The following is a 24149-nucleotide window of genomic DNA, read 5'->3' on the forward strand; positions in this document are numbered from 1 at the left end:
TCACAGACTTAGCTCTGCAGTCGCCTCAATGATGTTGTGCTCTTTTATTTCACTACCGATAATGAACAATAAGAAAAAATTCAAAACTCTTAGCTCCAACTACATCACAGCCCTGATAGCTATACTAAAACATGTTATCCAATGAAGGGCATTTAGAACAGGAAAGAGAGGGGGAAAGAGCTGTTTTACTGTTCTTTCCTCTGCATTCATTCCCATCTCAGAGTTATGGTGAACTTAAAACCTATAATAAAATAAGGAAGAGCAGCGGGTGTAGATGATCTCTCTCTCTGAGAAATAGTTGTGGAGAAAAAGAAAAACATGTGCTGCATAGTGTGGCACCAAACCTGTATTTCATACATGACTTTGGAGAACGGTAATAAGGATGAGAAACATACTTAAATACTTCAGCGAATGTACTTTATTCAAGGCCAACAGTATTTTAAACTTCTGTCTCTGAAAGAGAAGGATATGGAGATGTACAACTTACAAAGAATGGATCAAATTTAATTTGTTAGAATATTTAATTACATACAAAATATGAGTGGAGGTAGACTGTAAAATGGCATGTGACAGTATAGGGATCTATGTAGTATCTATTGCATTAGATCTGACGTGTCAGAGAGCATGCTCTGACCTTACAAGCCATCCAGCTGCTGCCATGGTAACTGGGACCCAGTTGAAAGCTAAAAGACGCCTTCATGCGTAGATGGACCTATTAATCTGATTATGGTCGCAAATCCTACATGTGTCTCTGATCATGTGGGTTAAAGATGTTTAGGGTATATATGTGAAAGAGAGAGACATAGAGAGACATAGAGAGACACTGTAACTCTGTAAGAGTAGAAGCTATGATATTTATGAAGATTATTCCATTTTCTCCAAATGCCTATTGAGCCTGTTCAGCTATTTACACTAATGTTACAATGCTCATGTACAGAAACTTACTGCGCGCACACACACACACACACACACACACACACACACACACACACACACACACACACACACACACACACACACACACACACACACACACACACACACACACACACACACACACACACACACACACACACACACACACACACACCTATTAACACCCCTGGACTGGAGGAAACATTTATGCAAACATTCCCTCGACTGACGTTTTGCATGCACTATTCATTTGTCAATTGATGAATGTGTATATCCACTCAGAATAAGAGGACACAAGTGAGCAGCAACTGTATGCAAATACAGTCTCTGGGTCAGTGCATTCCCCTGAAGCTAGAACGTATCCGCAAAAAAAGGACTGAAATGAAATACAGAGTGAAATAGTAAACCATCTGTCAAAGCCTTACCGGTCTGTTTGAAAACACAACACCAGAGCACTTAAGGGTTTTAAACAGCCTCTTTTCACTGGCATGGCCATGAATATGCCTATTCTGAGGGCAAACCTTTCATTTTCATGTGAGAGATCTGAGTCACTCGCAGTCCTGTCTTCCGGAGGGGTGTGTGTGTTGTGCTACTGCAGGCCGACCATGCAAAGGGGTGAGAGGAAGGAGAACGAGGAGCTGACAGACAGGGCCTGATACTACATCTCCACCGCAGGCGAATCCCCAGCTAACCCCTGTGCTGACAGCCAGGATGTAGCACTCATCCACAGGCCACAGCCCAGGGCTCAGGGCCCAGAAAGGGAGAGCAGAGAGAGGGCCAGCCTGCCTATGATGGAGGGGGTGGTGGTTTGGGTGGCACGCACCGCTTACTGCCTCCAGAGTCACGCAACCGGGAGGAGAAGCCACAGACTGTGTCGCCTGCCAACACCGTGTCCAATGCCTGGCTGCGGGACAGATCCACTACAAACACAGACATTATGCCCACCCTCACTCACTCACTCACTGAATGTATTATACCACACAAAAGCAGATACAGAGCATTCGGAAAGTATTCAGACCCTTTGACTTTATCCACATTTTGTATTATTACAAAATATTCTAAATATTCTTATGCTAAATCAAATTAAATAAAACATATTCCTCATCAATCTACACACAGTACCCCATAACGACAAACCAAAAACAGGTTTTTAGACATTTTTGCAAATTTATTAAAAATTAAAAACAGTAGTATTCAGACCCTTTGCTATGAGACTGAACAGAGCAAAGTACAGAGAGATCCTTGTTGAAAACCTGCTTCAGAGCACTCAGGACCTCAGACTGTGACGAAGGTTCACTTTCTAACAGGACAACGACCCTAAGCACACAGCCAATACAATGCAGGAGTGGCTTCGAGGACAAGTCTTTGAATGTCCATGAGTGGCCCAGCCAGAGCCCGGACTTGAACCCAATTGAACATCTCTGGAGAGATCTGAAAATACCTGACGCTCTCCATCCAACCTGACAGAGCTTGAGTGGATCTGCAGAGAATAATAGGAGAAACTACCCAAATACAGGTGTGCCATGCATGTAGCTGTAATCGCTGCCAAATATGCCTTAAAGTTCTGAGAAAAGGGTCTGAATACTTCTGTAAATGTGATATTTCAGTTTTGTTCCGTTTCTGCTTTGTCCAGTGATGGAAAAAGTACCCAATTGTCATACTTGAGTAAAAGTAAAGATAGAAATTGACTAAAGTAAAAGTGAAAGTCACCCAGTAAAATACTTCTTCAGTAAAAGTCTAAAAGTATTTGGTTTTAAATATACTTAAGTATCAAAAGTATAAGTATAAATCATTTCAAATTCCTTATATAAAGCAAAGCAGACAGCATAATTTTCTTGTTCTTAACATTTAAGGATTGCCAGGTGCACACTCCAACATTTACAAACAATGCATTTGTGTTTAGTGAGTCCGCCAGATCACAGGCAGTAGAGATGAGCACGTTCTCTTGATAAGTGCGTGAATTGGACTATTTTCCTGTCCTGCTAAACATAGTTTTGGGTGTGAAGGAAAATGTGTGAAGTAAAAAGTATATTATTTCATTTAGGAATATAGTGAAGTAAAAATAAAAGTTTAAAAATATAAATAGTAAGGTGAAGTACAGATACCACAAAAAACTACTTAAGTAGTATTTTCAAGTATTTTTTACTGATGTACTTTATACCACTGGCTTTGTCATTATGGAGTCATGTGTGTAGACTGATGAGGAGAAAAAACGATTGAAATAATCTTAGAATAAGGCTGTAACGTATCAAAATGTGGAAAAAGTCAAGTGGTGTGAATACTTTCCGAATGCACTGTATGAACATAATATACACACATGCATACTTACAATATTGTCCCCCCTCCATCTGCTTAAGAGGCTTTGAACGTGAAAGAATGAAATCAAGTGTCAAAACTTGTAGAATCGAGTAAATATTGGTTATTAGGTCGAAAACGTGTGCTGGCACCAGAATTATAAAAATATTTCATCCCTAAAAGAAATATATATTCAAACAGCAATTGTGAAATACAACACTTTTCAAACAAATACTGTTGGGTCTACAGTAACTGCTGTTTATTTACTGTAGATACACAACCCATCGGTCTGTTGTGTTTGAGTCTGCCAATAACAAGTCTTATACCGCCAGTCTGTGTAAAGCAGAAGACTCTCCAGTCCCATTGCACACTGCTGTGGTGTAGAGTAGACTGAGCAGAGGGAGAGAGGCAACTCGTGACCCCAGTTCCACACCGAGAGAGAGGCCCTGGTCAGAGCAGGCGCTGTCTCTCCAGCTGGGATCACAACGCTAGACTGAGGGTTGGGTTTCAGAGCTGGACCCCAGCCTAGGGGGTGTAGAGGTGGGATGCCTGTCCCCTGTGTCGGCAGGGGCAGAGCCCAGCGGCAGTCCTGCAGGACTGACATCAGACAGACGCCCACCCCAGGGGGCTGGGCCCGCTCACCCGCCCGCTCTCAGGAGGAGGTAGCGACAAGCACAGGGGCCGGAGACAGTTTGGGCTTCCATAGAGCTGTCATAGGGCTGTCATAGGGCTGTCATAGGGCTGCCATAGGGCTGTCATAGGGCTGTCATAGGAGCTGTTATAGGGCTGCCACAGGGCTGCCAAAGGGCTGTCATAGGGCTGTCATAGGGCTGTCATAGGGCTGCCATAGGGCTGTCATAGGGCTGTCATAGGGCTGTCATAGGGCTGCCAAAGGGCTGTCATAGGGCTGTCATAGGGCTGCCAAAGGGCTGTCATAGGGCTGTCATAGGGCTGTCATAGGGCTGCCATAGGGCTGTCATAGGGCTGTCATAGGGCTGCCACAGGGCTGCCAAAGGGCTGTCGTAGGGCTTCCATACGGCTGTCATAGGGCATCCATAGGGCTGTCATAGGGCTGCCATAGACCACAAGTTTGCCTTTTAAACTGCTGAGTTTGTATTTGTATCCCATCACAATGTACAGTTGAAGTCGGAAGTTTACATACACTTAGGTTGGAGTCATTAAAACAAGTTTTTCAACCACAAATTTCTTGTTAACAAACAATAGTTTTGGCAAATCGGTTAGGACATCTACTGTGTGCATGACACAAGTCATTTTTCCAACAATTGTTTACAGACAGATTATTTCACTTATAATTCATTATATCGCAATTCCAGTGGGTCAGAAGTTAACATACACTAAGTTGACTGTGCCTTTAAACAGCTTGGAAAATTCCAGAAAATTATGTTATGGCTTTAGAAGCTTCTGATATGCTAATTGACATCATTTGAGTCAATTGGAGGTGCACCTGTGGATGTATTTCAAGGCCTACCTTCAAACTCAGTGCCTCTTGCTTGACATCATGGGAAAATCAAAAGAAATCAGCCAAGACCTCAGAATTGTTTTTTTTTGTAGATCTCCACAAGTCTGGTTCATCCTTGGGAGCAATTTCCAAACGCCTGAAGGTACAATAGTATGCAAGTATAAACACCATGGGACCACGCAACCATCATACCGCTTGGGAGGAGACGCATTCTGCCTTCTAGAGATTAACGTACTTTGGTGTGTAAAGTGCAAATCAATCCCAGAACAACAGTAAAGGACCTTGTGAAGATGCTGGAGGAAACAGGTACAAAGTATCTATATCCACAGTAAAACAAATCCTATATCAACATAACCTGAAAAGCCTCTCAGCAAGGAAGAAGCCACTGCTCCAAAACCGCTATAAAAAGACAGACTACGGTTTGCAACTGCACATGGGGACAGAAATGTCCTCTGGTCTGATGAAACAAAAATAGAATTGTTTGGCCTTAATGACCATCATTATGATTGGAGGAAAAAGGGGGAGGCTTGCAAGCCGAAGACCAACCGTGAAGCACGGGGGTGGCAGCATCATGCTGTGGGGGTGCTTTGCTGCAGGAGGGACTGGTGCACTTCACAAAATAGATGGCTTCATGAGGTAGGAAAATTATGTGGATATATTGAAGCAACATCTCAAGACATCAGTCAGGAAGTTAAAGCTTGGTTGCAAATGGGTCTTCCAAATGGACAATGATCCCAAGCATACTTCCAAAGTTGTGGCAAGATGGTTTAAGGACAATAAAGTAAAGGTATTGGAGTGGCTATCACAAAGCCCTGACCTCAATCCCATAGAAAATGTGTGGGCAGAACGGAAAAAGCTTGCGTGAGCAAGGAGGCCTATACACCTGACTCAGTTACACCAGCTCTATAAGGAGGAATGGGCCAAAATTCACTCAACTTATTGTGGGAAGGTTGTGGAAGGCTACCCGAAACGTTTGACCCAAGTTAAACAATTTAAAGGCAATGCTACCAAATACTAATTGAGTGTATGTAAACTTCTGACCCACTGGGAGTGTGATGAAATAAATAAAAGCTGAAATAAATAATTCTCTCTACTATTATTCTGACATTTCACATTCTTAAAATAAAGTGGTGATCCTAATTTACCTAATACAAGTTTTTTCTTACTAGGATTAAGTGTCAGGAATTGTGAAAATCTGAGTTTAAATGTATTTGGCTAAGGTGTATGTAAACTTCCGACTTCAACTGTGCATGTATTTCCATCGATGGGGTTTTCCATCTCACTGACTCAAAATAACAATCTCATTAAGGCACTGGCATTAAACAAATGTAAACAGCTACAGGGCCAAAGAGAGACAAATCAAAAGGAGATTGTGGGGATACAGTAAAACTCTTTGAAAAGTATTATCCATGATGAGATATGGCAATAACTGAGCAAACGAAACAACATATGGTAAGTACATCAAATCATCCAGAGGTCAATAAATAAGATTCACACTATTCTCAACATAGACTATACTGTAGAATCCATATAGTGACAGTTCTCATACAAAAACAAAGTATATCAAATCAAATTGGACTTGTCACATGCTTTGTAAACAACAGATGGAGACTAACAGTACTTACAGGCCATTCCCAACAATGCAGAGAGAAAAAGAGAAACAATAAATAATTAAAGGAGGAAGTGATGTGTTTTTCCTATTCAATGTCTTTCACAATCTCAACAGAATTGAGACACATGAATCTTCATGAACACTTCATAACAAAATATATCAATGTTCTTCCTTTCATCCCTTTATCCAGCCCTCTCCAAGGTGCAGGGTCAATTTGCAGTGCTCACGAGCGCTGGAATGTCCCAGGAAGATGTATTGTGGGTGTTTTCGGGGAAATATTAAGATCCAGCCAGCAGAGAGAGAAGGTGAGGTGCGGGGGGAGGGAGGGGGTCAGAGATGATCAGTATCATAGTCTCTCTGATGATGAAATGCCTCATATATCCCTCTCTCTCTCTCTCTCTCTCTCCTCTCTCTCTCTCTCTCTCTCTCTCTCTCTCTCTCTCTCTCTCTCTCTCTCTCTCTCTCTCTCTCTCTCTCTCCTTATCTTTTGCTTCTCTCTCTCTCTCTTATCTTTTGCTCCTCTCTCTCTCTCTCTCTCTCTCTCTCTCTCAAGCATGGCGTCTGTGTCCTACAGGGTGGGCAGGGCAGGCAGCCACTCAGTTCACTAGTAAACACTTTCCACTGTCATCACCACAGTACTACAGAGCCTCAACATCTGTCTTACACTGGTCATCAGCACTCAGCACCCCACCACCACCCCCTCCTCTCCCTCTCCTCCAGCTCCCTCATTTATATCATCCAAATATTTCCCCTCAGTGCTTTTTGAAGCTTCCATGGGTCACGGGACCCTGAGCACAAATCATTTTAGCTGGTTGGTGGGGGTGGGGTGATCCCAGACAAAGAAGAGGTTTGGAAGCCCTCGCTGGTCTGAGTGTCATCGTTGCAGTTTACTTAAACCTTTCTCCCCTCCTGCTCCAGGGGAATAGGCCTAAGCATATTTAGAGTCCCTGATAGCCTGCTGTGCAGGATTTAGCCTGGATCTCCTTGATAGATGGAGAACACAATACATTTCCTGGTTTCCAATAAAACGGAGCTGTTCGTTTTTACACTGTGACACATCACTTGCCGTTCTTGTTGTTACTGAATTATGGCCCATTGAGCAGGGGAGCTAAAAAGTACAACATATTTCTGAGAGACCTGTTACTGTTACTTCAGTTGCCCCGGCACCACATATCTGACCTGTAAACACTAATAGATTGTAGAAGAACCAACATCAACCAACACTTTTATTTGCAGGCCAATACTGTAACTGTATGAGGTGATAATTGTCTAAACATTCATAGTGAATACACCTTGGAGACTACTCTACAGGCAGCATTCGTATTGAAAACCTCTGTACACCATTGGCTTGAGAGACACAGGCTGCTGATGGACAGGTCAGTGAGCCAGGGAGATGAGCCAGAGCAGTGCCAGTGACCCGCCCACCTGCAGCCTACATCAGATACAGTATGAGTCAAGACAGGAGAGAGGCTGGGGAGGAATCTGCAGGCTTGGTTAAAGTAATCAGATTGTTTCAGTGCATGTGATCAGCAGTCTAACAGACTTCCAAACAGTTGAATGAGTAAATAAAGTGCCCCAGGGGACTCCTGCTGGAGACGGATTACTGTAAGGGTACACACAAAGGAGTTTAAGCCCCACAGTACTCAGGGGACTGCAGACAAAAGCCTATGTTGGGGTTCTACCAGGGAACTGCCCAGGTTTATTAATCTCATCCTGGGCTGCACCTCCAGCAATTGCAAGTCATGCACTCATTCACATACACACAAACACACACCTGTGCTCAAGTGTACACACACACACTTGCATGCACTGTATGTGCACCCCCCTACACACACACACACCATTTTTCGTAAATAACTGAACTATGGATGTGAGTTGAATGTTTGTGGGGGTGTGGGGGTGTGACTCATAAGATCAGTCTCCTGCTCACTTGGCTGTGGAAGAAGGCTTAGGGGGAAGTTGGAGCTGAGGCATTATTGAGCCCCATCCTATTCTGCATCCATTCTTCCTCCTCTTTGGACCTGACACAAGTAAAGGGATTAGGAGCCCCTGTTTCCGTCAGGCCCTCTACCCAGGACAAAGCACTCCACAGCTTAGTGTCACAGTCTATGATAAAAGTGCAGATCTCTGTCAGTCAGCTTGGGCAGACAGTGTTTGGAAGCTAATCTCATTAAGAGATGAAGAAAAAGAGTGGCAGAGAGAGAATTTGTTTTGAAGTAATGACATTTTCTCAAGTGTCAGAGTACATAGAAAATCAGTCAAAAGTTTGGACACACCTACTCATTCAAGGGTTTTTGGAATCATGTAGTAACCCAAAAAGTGTTAAACAAATCAAAATATATTTTATATTTTAGATTCTTCAAAGTAGCCACCCTTTGCCTTGATGACAGCTTTGCATTCTCTCAACCAGCTTCAGGAGATAGTCACCTGGAATGGTTTTCCAAAAGTCTTAAAGGAGTTCCCACATATGCTGAGCACTTGTTGCCTGCTTTTCCTTCACTCTGCGGTCCAACTCATCCCAAACCCTATCAATTGGGTTGAGGTCGGGTGATTGTGGAGGCCAGGTCATCTGTTGCAGCACTCCATCACTCTCCTTCTTGGTCAAATAGCCCTTACACAGCCTGGAGGTGTGTTTTGGGTCATTGTCCTGTTGAAAAGCAAATGATAGTCCCACTAAGCGCAAATCAGATGGGATGGCGTATCACTTCAGAATGCTATGGTAGCCATGCTGGTTTTAAGTGTGCCTTGAATTCTAAATAAATCACAGAGTCACCAGCAAAGCACCCACACACCATCACACCTCCTCCTCCATGCTTCACGGTTTGAACCACACATGCAGAGATCGTCCTTCTGTAGCTCAGTTGGTAGAGCATGGCGCTTGTAACGCCAGGGTAGTGGGTTCGATTCCCGGGACCACCCATACGTAGAATGTATGCACACATGACTGTAAGTCGCTTTGGATAAAAGCGTCTGCTAAATGGCATATATTATTATATTATTATATTATCCGTTCACCTACTCTGCGTCTAACAAAGACACGGCGTTTAGAACCAAAAATCTCAAATTTGGACTCATGAGCTCAAAGGACAGATTTCCACCGGTCTAATGTGAATTGCTCGTGTTTCTTGACCCAAGCAAGTCTCTTCTTCTTATTGGTGTCCTTTAATAGTGGTGTCTTTGCAGCAATTCGACCATGAAAGCCTCATTCACTCAGTCTGCTCTGAACAGTTGATGTTGAGATGTGTCTGTTACTTGAGTGCGCAGCTGAACATTCTATGCTGGAAACACTTGGTTTGTTATTTTTGATGAAAACAAAACCGCTATTCATTAAATATGAATAATGTATGGATTCCGCGACGCGGTTAGCTTTTAACACCTAGGACCGCTATTTCTTGTCCCAGATTCCCGCTTAACAGACAGGTTGAAGCTTGCTTGAGAGAGACGCAAAGCTGCTAGCCATCAAGCTAACGAAGTTGGTACCAGATGAGCTTTACAACAGATCCCTCTTTATTTGAAGAAATAAATTAACTGTTCCAGTGCCGTAGGAGCTGTATCTACTACACATTGTTTCGGGACAAACCAGATCACTCCAATGATCTGGTTCCAATGCGGCAACTGTTTGCTTGCCGAGGATTATAGGCTTGAGGTGGCGTCCTTGATCATGCAGGTCACCAGTCTACGTAGGAAACTGGGAGAAACACAAAGTGGAATGTTTACATTTTCCAAGCCGGTGGCTAGACGGCGTTTGCACTTGTTGGATGCATCTCTGCCTTGTTGTTTGTCATTATCCTAATGGCCGGTGTTGCCCGGAGCTCCCCCATCTGATATCGGAGTCGACGGAGAACAGCAAGAGGAGCAAGGCAATCAATGATGGTCGCATGTCACGAGTCGCATGTCACGAGCTGTGGAAACCGAAGACAGCGGCCTCCCGCAAAGCAGTCTACACTCCCAATGAGAGGTCCGGAGCAGATACAAACAATGAATAGTTGCGGCCACAGTGCCTACTACTAAGATTTCGAAGTCAACATCGGCAAACTTCCATCCCTGCCCTGGATCGAGCGGGGCTTCTCCATCTGTTGGAGGCCTGCACCAGGCACCGGGCTCAAGTTATCTTGCCTCTCGCCCGTCCATAAAGGGTTCTCTGAATCATGTGAAGTGTGGGAGTGGGCGGATTTCCTCGTCCTTCTTGCCAGCAGTGATTTGAGCAGCTCCATGGTAAGAAATGTGACCGTTCCTGGTGCAAAAACAATGTCCTATCAATGAGCTTGTGTAAATGACGTTACTAAGCTACACTCGAATGTACTACGATTCTATCGCTGATCTTTAAAGGAAGCCTGTCCAACAATCCAGGTTGAATCAGGAATTCCCCAGGGCAGCTGTCAAGGCCCCTTATTTTTTTATATCTTCATTAATGACATGCCACTGGCTTTAAGTAAAACCAGTGGCATTATCAACAAGGCAGGTCTAACAGGCCCTAGTTTTGTCGCACCTGGACTACTGTTCGGTCGTGTGGTCAGGTGCCACAAAAAGGGACTCAGGAAAATTGCAATTGGCTCAGAACAGGGCAGCACGGCTTGTCCTTGGATGTACACAGAGAGCTAATATTAATAATATGCGTGTCCATCTCTCCTGGCTCAAATTGGAGGAGAGATTGACTTCATCACTACTTGTATTTATGAGAGGTGTTGACATTTTGAATGCACCGGTGCATACCCCAAAAGACATGCCACAAGAGGTCTCTTCACAGTCCCCAAGTCCAGAACAGACTATGGGAGACGCACAGTACTACATAGAGCCATGACTACATGGAACTCTATTCCACATCAAGTAACTCATGCAAGCAGTAAAATTAGATTTAAAAAACAGATAAAATATGCCTTATGAAACAGAGGGGACTGTGAAGCACAAACACAAACATAGGCACAGGCACATGCATACACACACGATAACATACACACTGTACACACGCACATGGATTTTGTACTGTAGATATGTAGTAGTGTTGGAGTAGGGGCCTGTGTTGTGAAATCTGTGAATGTGCTATAATGTTTTTAAAAAATTGTACAAACTGCCTTAATTTTGCTGGACCCCAGGAAGAGTAGCTGCTGCCAATGGGGATCCATAATAAATACAAATACTTGAACTCTATGAAGCATTTATTTGGACTGCAATTTCTGATGCTGGTACCTTTGGGTCTTCCTTTCCTGTGGCGGTCCTCATGAGAGCCAGTTTCATCATAGCGCTTGATGGTTTTTGCGACTGCTCTTCAAGAAACTTTCAAAGTTCTTCATATCTTAAAGTTATGATGGATTGTCATTTATCTTTGCTTATTTGAGCTGTTCTTGCCATACTATGGACTTGGTCTTTTACCAAATAGAGCTATCTTCTGTATACCACCCCTAACTTGTCACAACACAACTGATTGGCTCAAATGCATTAAGTCGAAAAGAAATATCACAAATGAACTTTTAACAAGGCACACATGTTAATTGAAATGCATTCCAGGTGAGTACCTCATGAAGCTGGTTAAGAGAATACCAAGAGTGTGCAAAGCCGTCATCAAGGGAAAGGGTGGCTACTTTGAAGAATATAAAATATATTTTGATTTGTTTTAAACCTTTTTGGTTACTACCTGATTTCATATGTGTTATTTCATCATTTTGATGTCTTCACTATTATTTATACAATGTAGAAAATGGTAAAAAGAAAGAAAAACCCTGGAATGAGTCGGTGTGTCCACACTTTTGACTGGTATTGTAAATATGTCAAAGAAGTCACAAAATGCACCAAAATTATGACATTCCTACTGAGCATGACAGATTTAATTAATCAGTGAGTGTAAGTAACACAGTAATGATTTATAAGTTATCAGTGAATGTACTGCCCCAACAAAATATGATTACAGACTGCACAGGGGCAGAAGAAATGGAAACAGGGAGATAGAGAGAAAGAGAGAGATCCACTGATTGAGGCTAGGCCTAATGCTACAATGCATTCGGAAAGTATTCAGACCCCTTCACTTTTTCCACATTTTGTTACGTTTCAGTCTTATTCTAAAATGGATTAAATTGTTTTTACCCCCTCATCAATCTACACACAATACCAAATAATGACAAAGCAAGAACAGTTTCATAGAAATTTGTGCACATTTTTTAATCACATTGACATAAGTATTCTAACCCTTTATTCAGTACTTTGTTGAAGCACCTTTGGCAGTGATTACAGCCTCGAGAATTCTTGGGTAAGACACTACAAGCTTGGCACACCTGTATTTGGGGAGGTTCTCCCATTCTTCTCTGCATATCCTCTCAAGATCTGTCAGGTTGGGTGGGGAGTGTCGCTGCACAGATATTTTCAGCTCTCTCCAGAGATGTCCAGGCTCTGGCTGGGCCATTGAAGCCACTCCTCCATTGTCTTGGCTGTGTGCTTAGAGTCGTTGTCCTGTTGGAAGGTGAACCTTTGCCCCAGTCTGAGGTCCTAAGCGCTCTGGAGCAGTTTTTCATCAAGGATTTCTTTGTACTTTGCTCCTTTCATCTTTCCCTCGATCCTGACTAGTCTCCCAGTCCTTGCTGCTGAAAAACATCCCCACAGCATGATGCTGCCACCACCATGCTTCACCGTAGGGATGATGCCAGGTTTCCTCCAGAAGTGACGTTTGGCATTTAGGCCAAAGGGTTCGATCTTGGTTTCAGCAGACCAGTGAATCTTTTTTCTCATGGTCTGAGAGTCCTTTAGGTGAGTTTTAGCTCCAAGCTGGCTGTCACGTGCCTTTTACTGAGGAGTGGCTTCTGTCTTGCCACTCTACCATAAAGGCCTGATTGGTGGAGTGCTGTAGAGATGATTGTCCTTCTGGAAGATTCTCCTATCTCCACAGAGTAACTCTGGAGCTCTGTCAGGTTCATCGGGTTCTTGGTCACCTCCCTGACCAAGGCCCTTCTCCCCTGATTGCTCAGTTGGGCCTGGTGGCCAGCTCTAGGAAGAGTCTTGGTGGTTCCAAACGTATTCCTTTTAAGAATGAGTCCACTGTGTTCTTGGGGACCTTCAATGTTGTAAAACATTTTGGAACCCTTCCCCAGATCTGTGCCTCGACACAATCCTGTCTCAGAGCTCTACGGACAATTCCTTCGACCTTATGGCTTGGTTTTTGCTCTGACATGCACTGTCAACTGTTGGACCTTATATAGACAGGTGTGTGCCTTTCCAAATCATGTCCAATCAATTGAATATACCACAGGTGGACTCCAATCAAGTTGTAGAAACATCTCAAGGATGAGTAATGGAAACAGGATGCACCTGAGCTCAATTTTGAGTCTCATGGCATTGGATCTGAATACTTATGTCGATAAAGTATTTCTGTTTATTTTTATTTTTAATACATTTACAAACATAAAAAAAAAAATCTATTTTCACTGTCATTATGGGGTATTGTGTGCAGAATGGTGATGAAAACATGTATTTAATACATTTTAGAATAAGGCTGTAACGTAACAACATGTAGAAAAAGTCAAAGGGTCTGAATACCTTCCGAATGCACTGTATGCCCAGAACCCCATGTGGTTGTAGAATGTGTGACATTAGTGTGAGAGTGAGCTACAAGCAGACAGCACTCGGACTGCAGCACTTGCCACCCTGATGCCACCCCTTTCTTGTGTATCTGTGAAAAGCCTAGGTGTTGGAAAAACATTCCAGAGCTGGATCACATTTACAGAGTGCAGGGGGCCAGTCCTGGAATCCTGAGCCAGAAGAGGCCTTGTCTCAATTCCACATGCACGTTCGACTGGGGTCCTTGTAGAACAGGCAAGGAAAGAGACGATGCTATTTTGCAGGTACATACACTAAAACGACATTGTAAAAAAAAATGCATTCCAATTATTTATCTATTCTTCACAATAAAATCAATGAAAAACTGCAATCCTACTATATTTTCCCAAATTGACACCTCTACTAATGTGCAATTAACTATCTCCCTTTTTCATTGTATCTTCTCTGTTTTTCTCTCTCAGTTTTGAAATCATCAACTGGATATTCAGCTTTCTTCATATTCATTCTAGCGGTTATTTTTAGATTGCATTTTTGCAGCATATTGCGGTAAACATTTGCGGTGTGTTTTGAATAGTTGTCATCCTCTGCAAATACATTTGATCCCCTGAAGAGTTGAAGCTGCTGATGAAAATCACCATGTACTACTTTCTTTACCATAGCTGAGGAGTATTAATATCTGACTGACCTGTCCCGCTGGCTCCTTCACTCGATCCCTAACAGACAACTTTAGGAGATGAGGTTATTGTGGCTACTAACAAATTGAATGCTTGAGTTGCTTTGCTTCCTTTGCTATCATTCTAATGTGAACCCACTAGACAGCTCCCAGTACAGGTCTGACTCCCCTCCTCTCTTCCTCAGGCCAACAGCTCCCCCACACCAAGCCACAGAAGCGTAGCCCCACATCCCTACCCATCAGCCTGGCCTCTTAAGTGTTGATGGGCATTAACATGGTTGAGCCTCTGTGGCTTGACAAAGTATTCTGCTAGCTCTTTGTTTTTCAACTGTTATCATGCACACGTGCAAGCATGCATGCACACACAAAGACACACACAAAGACACACTAGGACACACACACACACACACACACACACACACACACACACACACACACACACACACACACACACACACACACACACACACACACACACACACACACACACACACACACACATGCACATTGTGATTAAGCAAGACGTTGTTGCAGACATATTAAACACACCATTTTGTAAAGTATTAGTTTACGAATGACTACGCCTATATTATGTTGGGTATTATGACTTGTTCAATAAAATATTCATCATTTCATCTACAAGCTCATCATTAGAAACTCAATTAACCACTGGGAAATGCACCAAGTGAATACAAAGTGCCCCCGGCATTACACATTAATACCCCTAAAATACCCTTAACAGGTCACAATGTGTAGGGGGAAATGGTTGGCACATTATGAAATGACAGATGATTGCATCATTTTATGTTGCTAGGATAGGCCAGGCAATGCTGACACAGAACTCAATACTTCCTTACAGAGGAATACAGCTAACCCAGTCAGTGCACTAAGAATCCAGGCAAGCTGAAGCAATATTATCCAGCTTACGCCAGCTAATATTAGATTTGTCTTTCTGCAGGGGCCCTCTACTTCGACACCAGCACTAGCCGTAGCTACTTCTTAACCCCCTTTCACTCTTTCTTTTGGAAAAATTTGAGAATAAAGAACACTACTTCTTGCGAAATACATCTCACTGTTTCTGACCTGCCTAGTCTTTTATCCTATCATCTAAACACCATGCCATAGCTACAGTATGTATGTGTAAGAGTAGCTTTGAGGCAGGAGAAAGCCATGTCCATTTTGCGTGCATCCCTTTTCACACGAGAACAAAGGCCACGTGGGAGTGTCGTACACTACAGTGAGTGGAACACAGTAAGTTAGTGCAGCTTATGTAGAAACCTAGCCGTCAGCATGTAGCCTATCCACCGCCCCACATCCCAAACACAGCTAATTAAAAAACACAATTTCACAGGAGGACACCCCAATCCAGCATAAAAAGCACCTATCAGCACACCAGGGGATCGTCCAACACTGAGAATTACGAGGGAAGGAGTGAAGGTAAGGGGGCTCTGGTGTTATGAGTTCAGTGGTCTGTTAAAATAATGTGGCTAGTGAATTGAACAATACTGCTGCTTCAACATACTGTATATTCATATAGTGGATCAAGTGGTTAGCAATATAGATAAAAATCCATTATAATTTTAATATTTCACTAGATCTGTTGTCACCCATCTGCACTTGTTTGAGCATCACAGTATAATAGTTGACAACAATATATCTTCAGAAATAATACACTTTAATATTCTCATAAACTGACAAAACAGCCAGACCATTGCTGTTGCAGAATGCTCAACATTCCTCAATAGTAGTCTACTGTCCAACACATGTGGAGTGACACCCTTATTACACAGGTCTTTTCAGACCAGACGCCCCTCTCAGGGAGATGTGTGTCCTCTAATGATGTCTAATTGAACACCCAACACCGGGTCAGAAGCAGCTATCAGGGGGATGGTCTATTTTCACTACACTTCTCACACATCATCTCACTCCCCGACCGACAGACAGACAAATGACCACCTCATGGTTTCTACGGTTACAGCTCCCACCCAGCAGACAACCAAACCAACCATAACTATTTACTTTGGTTAGTAGTGGCTTTACATTGTAACCTATACTAGTCTAAACTACTACACATCATAGTCACGGGAAGTAGGGATGCTGAGGGTGCTGCAGCACCCTTTGAAAAATCTGCATTTTTGTATTTGTATTTGTAGTGCACAGGGCCTTTACTAGTCCTATATTAGCAGACCGATAACGCGGGGAAAATGCTCAATCCCGTTGTTAATATCAACAGGTCTTCTGAACATTTATAGAATGAAATTGTACCCTAATTCTAAAATAACATTATTCAGCATAACAGGTTTTGTAAAAATACACTGGAGGGAGAATTTACTGGGACACAAAATCATCAAATCTCCTCTGTCTGAACATGCTGTAAATTGTCCTATAGGTGTGAAAATAAATGTTTGCCAATACATTGATTTACGGTAGCCAGATATGATTATGGGGCATGAATCAATTTCTGTAGAAATGTAATTAGGCACCTCTCCTGTTGTATGGCAAGGAGTCTGCCTTGCAGGTCACGGCAGTTTGTGGGCTGATATATGCACCTTAAATTGGTGTCATAAAAATCATAATGGTGCCAATTACATCTCTAAGTATCCCATCAATGCAAATGAAATAAACAAATACAGGTAGTGTTGTGTACACATGGGACCCCCCTGCTAGTTGTTGACCTGAGACTGACGGAAGGTGAAGAAAGGGAGGCTGGATTGTGTAATGATGGATAATAGTGTGGGCGTACATGACAGGAATCAGCAGGTTGCTGTTTAGAGGCTCTGGATATCCTCGAAGCTCACACCGTTACAACAAGTTCACGGCCAAAACAACACCCCAAATGTGTCTAGAAATTACTGCCTGTTCAGACCTCATACACAATTTTATGCACGCACGCACGCACGCACGCACGCACACACACACACACACACACACACACACACACACACACACACACACACACACACACACACACACACACACACACACACACACAGTCTTGTACAACTAACCTTGTGGGGACACACAATTCAGTCCCATTCGAAATCCTATTTACCTAACCCCTAACCCTAAACCTAACCTTAACCCTAACCCTGAGCCTAACCCTAGCTCCTAGCCCTAAACCTAAACATAATTCTAACCCTAATAGTAATATTAACCTTAACCTCCTGGAAATAGCATTTGACCTTGTGAGGACCAATAAAATGTCCCCAGTTGGTCAATTTTTTTGTTTGTTTAGTATTCTTGTGTTAAACATGTAGTGACAAGCATGAAGAGCACTAATACAATGAGTGGGGACATAGTGCCACATGTTGCACACAGTCAGTGAGGCAGAATAAACTTAAGCCTCCCATCGAGACGACAGCAAACGCCCCCAGACAGTGAGTTTCACTATTATCAAGGCGCACTGATTGGATGCGCGCAAAGGTAACTTTGCCAATAGAATTCCGGGACTCTCTTGTCCTTTCCAAGCATGCATGTCGGCTAATGTCGGCAAAATACCATAACTGAAATGGCCCATGTTCTTACTGTTGGTTATAGATAAATTACTACACAAATAAATTGTGTAATCATTTTGTGTAATAATTTCACAATACATTTCCATTCAAGTCTTATTAGTCTACCAATTAATTTGATTTGATTTTGATTTGATTTGACCAATTAAACATTTCTGAAGTAAAAGTTCTAAAGACCAAATAATAATAATAACAATAATAATAAGTTCAAAAAATTATAGTTTAAGTTCTCAGAGTGTAAAACCATTTGAAGACCACGAAGGCCACAAATCTTTCTGTCATTGTTGCTTTGCGCGTGGAGTTTTTTTAATGGTCGAATGCTGACATATTATTCCTCTAATGTAAGAAAGGAACAAAACTAAAGCCAATATTTTCATAGAGGCCCACTATATTCGAAAAGGCTTATAGCTCCCTCTAGTTCTATTTTGTTCGTGTGTGTGTAATTATTACCATGATATAGGATTAATAACGAATTAATATCAAGAAACTATTCCACAATGTGGGTCGATATGTTTTGGTTGTTGTTTTATCTTGAAACGAACAAAAGGTCTAGCTACATTTAAATCTAAAATTGTTCAATTGTGCCTTCCACGTACCATACACAGCGGTTAGGATAAATACTCCACTAAATGCTGCAGTGACCATCATCGGTCTCCAATCCAAGAAATCCTTGCCTCAAGACATCCTTGTCATAACAATTCAGAAAATATCCACAAAATTGCAGATAATTAAGTGCCAGTAAAAGCAATCGTTTTGTGACTGACTATAGTTTTGACTAAGTCGTCGATCCTGGATAGGCTATAAGAACACATCTCCGTTAGAAACGTATTACGGTTAACACCAAAGTGAATTATCACATGCCATACAAATAGAAAGAAACGTTTGAAAAGCAAAATGTTCTCAATTATAGGTATATAATATAATAAATGTAGGCCATATTTTCTAAAGAGCGTCTGGCAACTTGACAAGTAGCCGGAGCGGGTATCTGTGTGAGAGTGACAATACTGGAGAAAAAAAAATTACACATCAGCTTATAGTGTAGGCCTACTGATAGATCATGGGATGAATAAAGTTAAATTGAAATGGATTATTTGGCTGGAATTATACAATTGTTGGACACATTCTAAACATAATTACATTCATGCGTCCCAAGTGAACAGGCCTAGCCTACTTGGTGTTCTTTCATTGTGCGTAAAACAACCAGAGAATAGTCTATATGTAAATATGATTTTTCTTACTGTTGGTAGTCATGTTTGCAGTACAGTTTCCTATCTCGGAAATAACAACTGGTAGTTAGAGGTTGTTGACACACAGCGCACTGCAGACACTCCTCATGCCATGAGGAATCGTTGACTCTCATCAGAAACCTGTCAGATATTGGACGCTGACATCCTTCACATACAGATTGGTGATGGCATTCCGTCCCTAAAATGGATGTAAAATAAGTTAAAAGGGCAAAAATATTTTAACAATAGTATGCATACTAACTATACTTTATGGACTGTTTGTGTCTTTTTTATAGTTACCGGTTTATGACATGTTTATAATCTATATAACCTTATATTTATTAGCTAAACAATGTAAATGTTCAGTTTAGCTAATAAATATAAGGTCAAAGATGATAAACATGTCATAAACACAAGACCCGGTTTTAGGCCCTACCTAATCTTATAATTGGAATTATCTAAATATTCTAAACCAAAGATATGATTGTGTTTTAATTGGCTATCTATACCACAACCACAAAATCTGAAAAGAGAAGTTATCCGCCTGCGGTGAAAATAAAGTATTTGTTAAATGTGATATGCCTAAAAAACAGCAATCAATCGCAGTAACGGTAATCCAATTATTTGAAATAGTGATAATTTCACAAAATAATGAAATAGGCTAGTTTTGTCAGTGTAATAGGGAGATTCTAAATACAATTATATAATTGTGCTATTATTTCTGCTAAACAGGCCGGCCTACAGTAAATACACTACATTCATAATTAAAATGATAACTAAAGCAAATGGTGTAAAATGTCAAATGTTAAGGAGGCCTATGGCTCGTGGGGGGATAGTCTGCACGTATAGCTGCAGGACACACACTTATAGCAATGTAAGTATATTCTACAACTTTCTCGTATTGTGTGTGATGTCTGTGCTCCGGGCTCTTTTAGATGCAGATGAAACTATGCGGACTTACCAAGCACGACTCCAAGGGTAGCTTGACGATGGGGATGATCTTCAGTCTTTATACCGTCTAACATCCTTGGGTACTTGGATTGGTTTCTCTTCAAGAAACAGCGTTCCAGTGACTCCGGACCTGTTGCAATATCCATAACAATGTACTGTCAGACTTTTCTTCGCTTCAAATACTAGCTAAATGCCACAATATTTACTGAGGCTACTTGCACACACATACACAAACAATGCGTTTTCCCAGATCGCTAACTTTAAAAAAATTATATAAAAAAAAGTCGTCCCAATGTTAAGACAGACGCCACTGTTTGTAGGACTATCCTAAGCAGATCGTCATATGTCACAGAATCGGATGAGAAGCGACAATAAACCTGACAAACACTATTTGGAGCAGTCACCTGTTAATTTGGACTGAATATGTATACTGTAGGCTATCTTCTTGTTTGCACCCGCGCGTGACCAGAAGAGAATTCTATGGAGGATGAAGCTTATCCGCTCGAGACGTATGTTTCTACCAAGAAAAACTACTAAAACAACAACAATTGTAACTCCAGAAAATATGAGTGAAATGTTCCAATGGTAACTCTTCAAATGCTATGCCCCTTGGACGGATCCCTGCCGCTTGAAAAGTCTGCATTACGAGATTGAAGCGAATGGATCCTCCTCCCACCCCTCTGGGGCCGCGTCACTTTTTAAAGACTATTTACTGACATTGAGATGCTATTGGTGCTCACATTTGGTGCGCTCTAAAAGTTGAACTATGTTTCGCCTATCACTTTGAACAAAGCTATAGACACAATATGGTGAGAGAAACAAAAATGCAGTCAGTGTACAACAACGCAAATACTGTACATTGTAATCTAAATGTATATCAAGTAGTTTAACTTGCTATGGCCATTTGCAATATATCTTAATTTAGTTCAAAGTGAACCATTGTTAAGATAATACTTCTTTATTACAATTGATATTATAATAATTATAATAATACATAAATGATTGTAATTATTAGAGTAGTAGTATAAGTATCCGAGTAAGCCTGTTGTTGTTGTTTTTATTGTTTTTTGTTGTTGTTGTTGATGCTTCTTCTTTTTCTTCTTCTTTTTTCTTCATGTCTTCATATAGGTTAGTAAAAGCTTTGAAATGAAGTATTGGACCATTACGCTTTCGACGTTCACATGCTTTGTGGTATTGTGTCCACTGTGCACTACAAAGACTCGAACCTAGTGACTCCTGTACAGCCGATGCACCTGGCGATGGGTGGCGATAACTGAACACTGTGCAGCCTTGATGCCGACGGTGAGAGTGGCTTCCACTGAAACATACTTGAAAGTAGCCCGTCTAGAAAGTAGCCTATACTGACTTTTTCTTCCTCTCATCATGTTGCTAGAGCTTATGCACGTACAATCTATTTTAAAAACAGTATGGAACCATTTTTATTTCATTCAATAAATTAGGGCTATCGTTTGCATAATTTAGGTCTATGTTAAATTGTTAGTAATATTGTTGCCTAATACATCATGGAATGCGACCTGTTTGGCTGTGCACCTATTTGCATAAGCCTAGTTATTGTGCGCAGTTGGACATGCTTCTCTTATTGGTTGTGTGCATCCTGAGGAATCAAAACTATTATTATTGTGGTGTAATTTTCGGAACAAATTTTGGTTTTAAAAAATTGCATTTTATTCACATAAACAAACAAACATTTATCATAAACAAACAAGTGTAGTTATACTAATTATTCATAGTGACACAATGCTGTTCTGTGCTGGACACAGGTCTTCATTATAATTCAGCAGAGGGCTATAATTCCTTTAATCTTTTTTTATCAATCGCACGTGTCCTCGGTTGTGATTGAGATGCACAGGACTTGGAACCAGATTTATTCATGACAGCATGGCTCAGAAAAGAAAGCCTTGGAATCGAAAATAGTATCCCCCACAAAAGAAAAGAAGCACTCCTCAATTATTTCCAATTTTAACCAATGATTACACATGTAAAAAAGGAACCATGTGAAACCATGTTTTATTAGATGCAACTAGTTGCCATTATGTAGGCCTATAGACTATAACATAATGTGTCTTCAAAGCCATGTCAAATATTTTAGCTTTCCAATACGGGCTTCATGTTTTAAGTTGTCTGCAAAGGTGAGGAATGTGAGTCGACCGTTGCTTAAATCACAGGGTGCTATAGATAATTCGTCATGCCCCCCCTTTCGCAGTACTCCAGGGATTCAGTATCTCAGAGGCATAAGGACACTTCAAGCAGTCACTCTGAGATACAAGGCTACCTCTTTTACCTCACCCCTCTCTATATCTCTACACCAAGTAAAGGCCTAGAAAGTCTTGAATTGGATAATAGACGCACACCTTCATGGGTTTGACCATTCCGTCGCCCATGCATGGCTTTAGGTCTGGAGATTCCTCAGCTCAGCGGTTTAATGTGATTCTAATCTCAATGTGATCAAGCACAACATCGGGCAGGAGGTGGGTTGGAAGAGACGTCCTCTGCTTAAGTTAATTACTTGGATCAGATATTATTTATCGTCGCGCGTCTAAATCCAAAGGATATCCTAAATGTCCAAGTAGTCAAATAAATACTAGATCAAACTCAAACCGACTTGTCAGCAATAGAAAAGAGGTTGGCAACATTTTCATCGTTGTTTAAATAGCTTAAAGGACCTAAATCAGGCGGTAATAGTTTATTGCATTTAGCCCATATTTTATTTCCAATAATATTGCTTCATGTTGTTGCAGGGCTGATCCAACCAAAGCCAAAGTTGGGATATGTATACATATAGGCTAATAAATAAGAAATATGGTATAGATGCCAATGATGTGTTGGCCGATGCAAATTATTTGAGCTAAAATCCGATAGAATTTTACACAATAATTAGCAACCACATCAAATACAAAATAACCAAAACAACAATAAATACTACTATTACTACTAATAATAATACGTTTACAACCGTAGTAAAGCAATTAAACATAACCAGGCAGCCTATATTACACATATATAAATATAACTAGGTATATTACACATAGGCCTATAGAAAATAATAGGAAAGCCAAATGACAAAATTAAACATGCCGTTTTGAAAATAAAATGCATAACATAATCCTATGAAAAAAGTTCTACACGTGATCGAATGATACTACAGTGTGTAGTCTTAGTTTTAGGTTAGAGCTACCTGGTATCCATATTGTTCTTGATATCCTTTGTGGACCATACAGTGAACTGTAGCCTACTTTGCAATGTTCAAGCCGATGCCCTCTGGCGTTCAGAAGAAGAACTACTAACGACTGGGTCTAATTAAGAATTGCCTTGACAATAATTATTCGTGCATGACTATTTAGACATATTCTGGATTGAGTTGGATTTGATTTGGTAAATATATTTGTTTATATGCTGCGGTTCTCTTACAAAACTACTGCCTCAACAGAGACTAATGTTGGATTTACTTTGCCTATAGGATATTCTGTATGTCAGAGGCATCAGACAAAGGTATTATGTCATATTCAGAAAACTAATTTAGAGAAATAGTTCATTCGCGTACAATAGAAGAGTACAGGTATATAATAGGAAGAACAATAGTAAGCTTCCTGAACGGTAGGCCTATGGGATTGATCTGCCTTCTGTGGGGATGGTATACATGTTACTCTCATTGCATCCTATCGACAAGACAATTCATACGTGCTTATCATGAACACCAACTACTCGCTATCGGATAGGCCAATACTTAACCAAAAGCTGTGTTTTTGCCCGCCGCGTTTAATGGTCTCTACGTGAGAACCCCGTCCTGCCATAGTCCTACTTCCGAAGAAACGTCACGCAGCAGGTGTGCTGTGCTGCATGTGCACCTTGGGAAAGGTCCCAATAGTATGCAAAGAATAGTCTGTTTTCAGTAAAACAACCCATTTCTATTGCACCCACCGAA

The 24149-nt window shown here is 41.4% G+C and overlaps 1 protein-coding gene across 1 annotated transcript in view; it reads right to left on the reverse strand.

The window, feature by feature from the left end:
* Positions 1–20847, reverse strand: part of lmx1bb (LIM homeobox transcription factor 1, beta b) — a 62657-nt gene extending 41810 nt beyond the window's left edge. Inside the window, 3 exon segments of the mRNA XM_035785507.2 lie at positions 19268–19454; positions 20217–20336; positions 20611–20847. Of these exon segments, the coding sequence (XP_035641400.2) occupies positions 19268–19454; positions 20217–20280 (251 nt within the window). The 5' untranslated portion in view covers positions 20281–20336; positions 20611–20847.
* Positions 20848–24149: the final 3302 nt, after the last annotated feature.

This window comes from Oncorhynchus keta, chromosome 14 (genome assembly GCF_023373465.1).
Source record: "Oncorhynchus keta strain PuntledgeMale-10-30-2019 chromosome 14, Oket_V2, whole genome shotgun sequence".
NCBI classification, from domain to species: domain Eukaryota; kingdom Metazoa; phylum Chordata; class Actinopteri; order Salmoniformes; family Salmonidae; genus Oncorhynchus; species Oncorhynchus keta.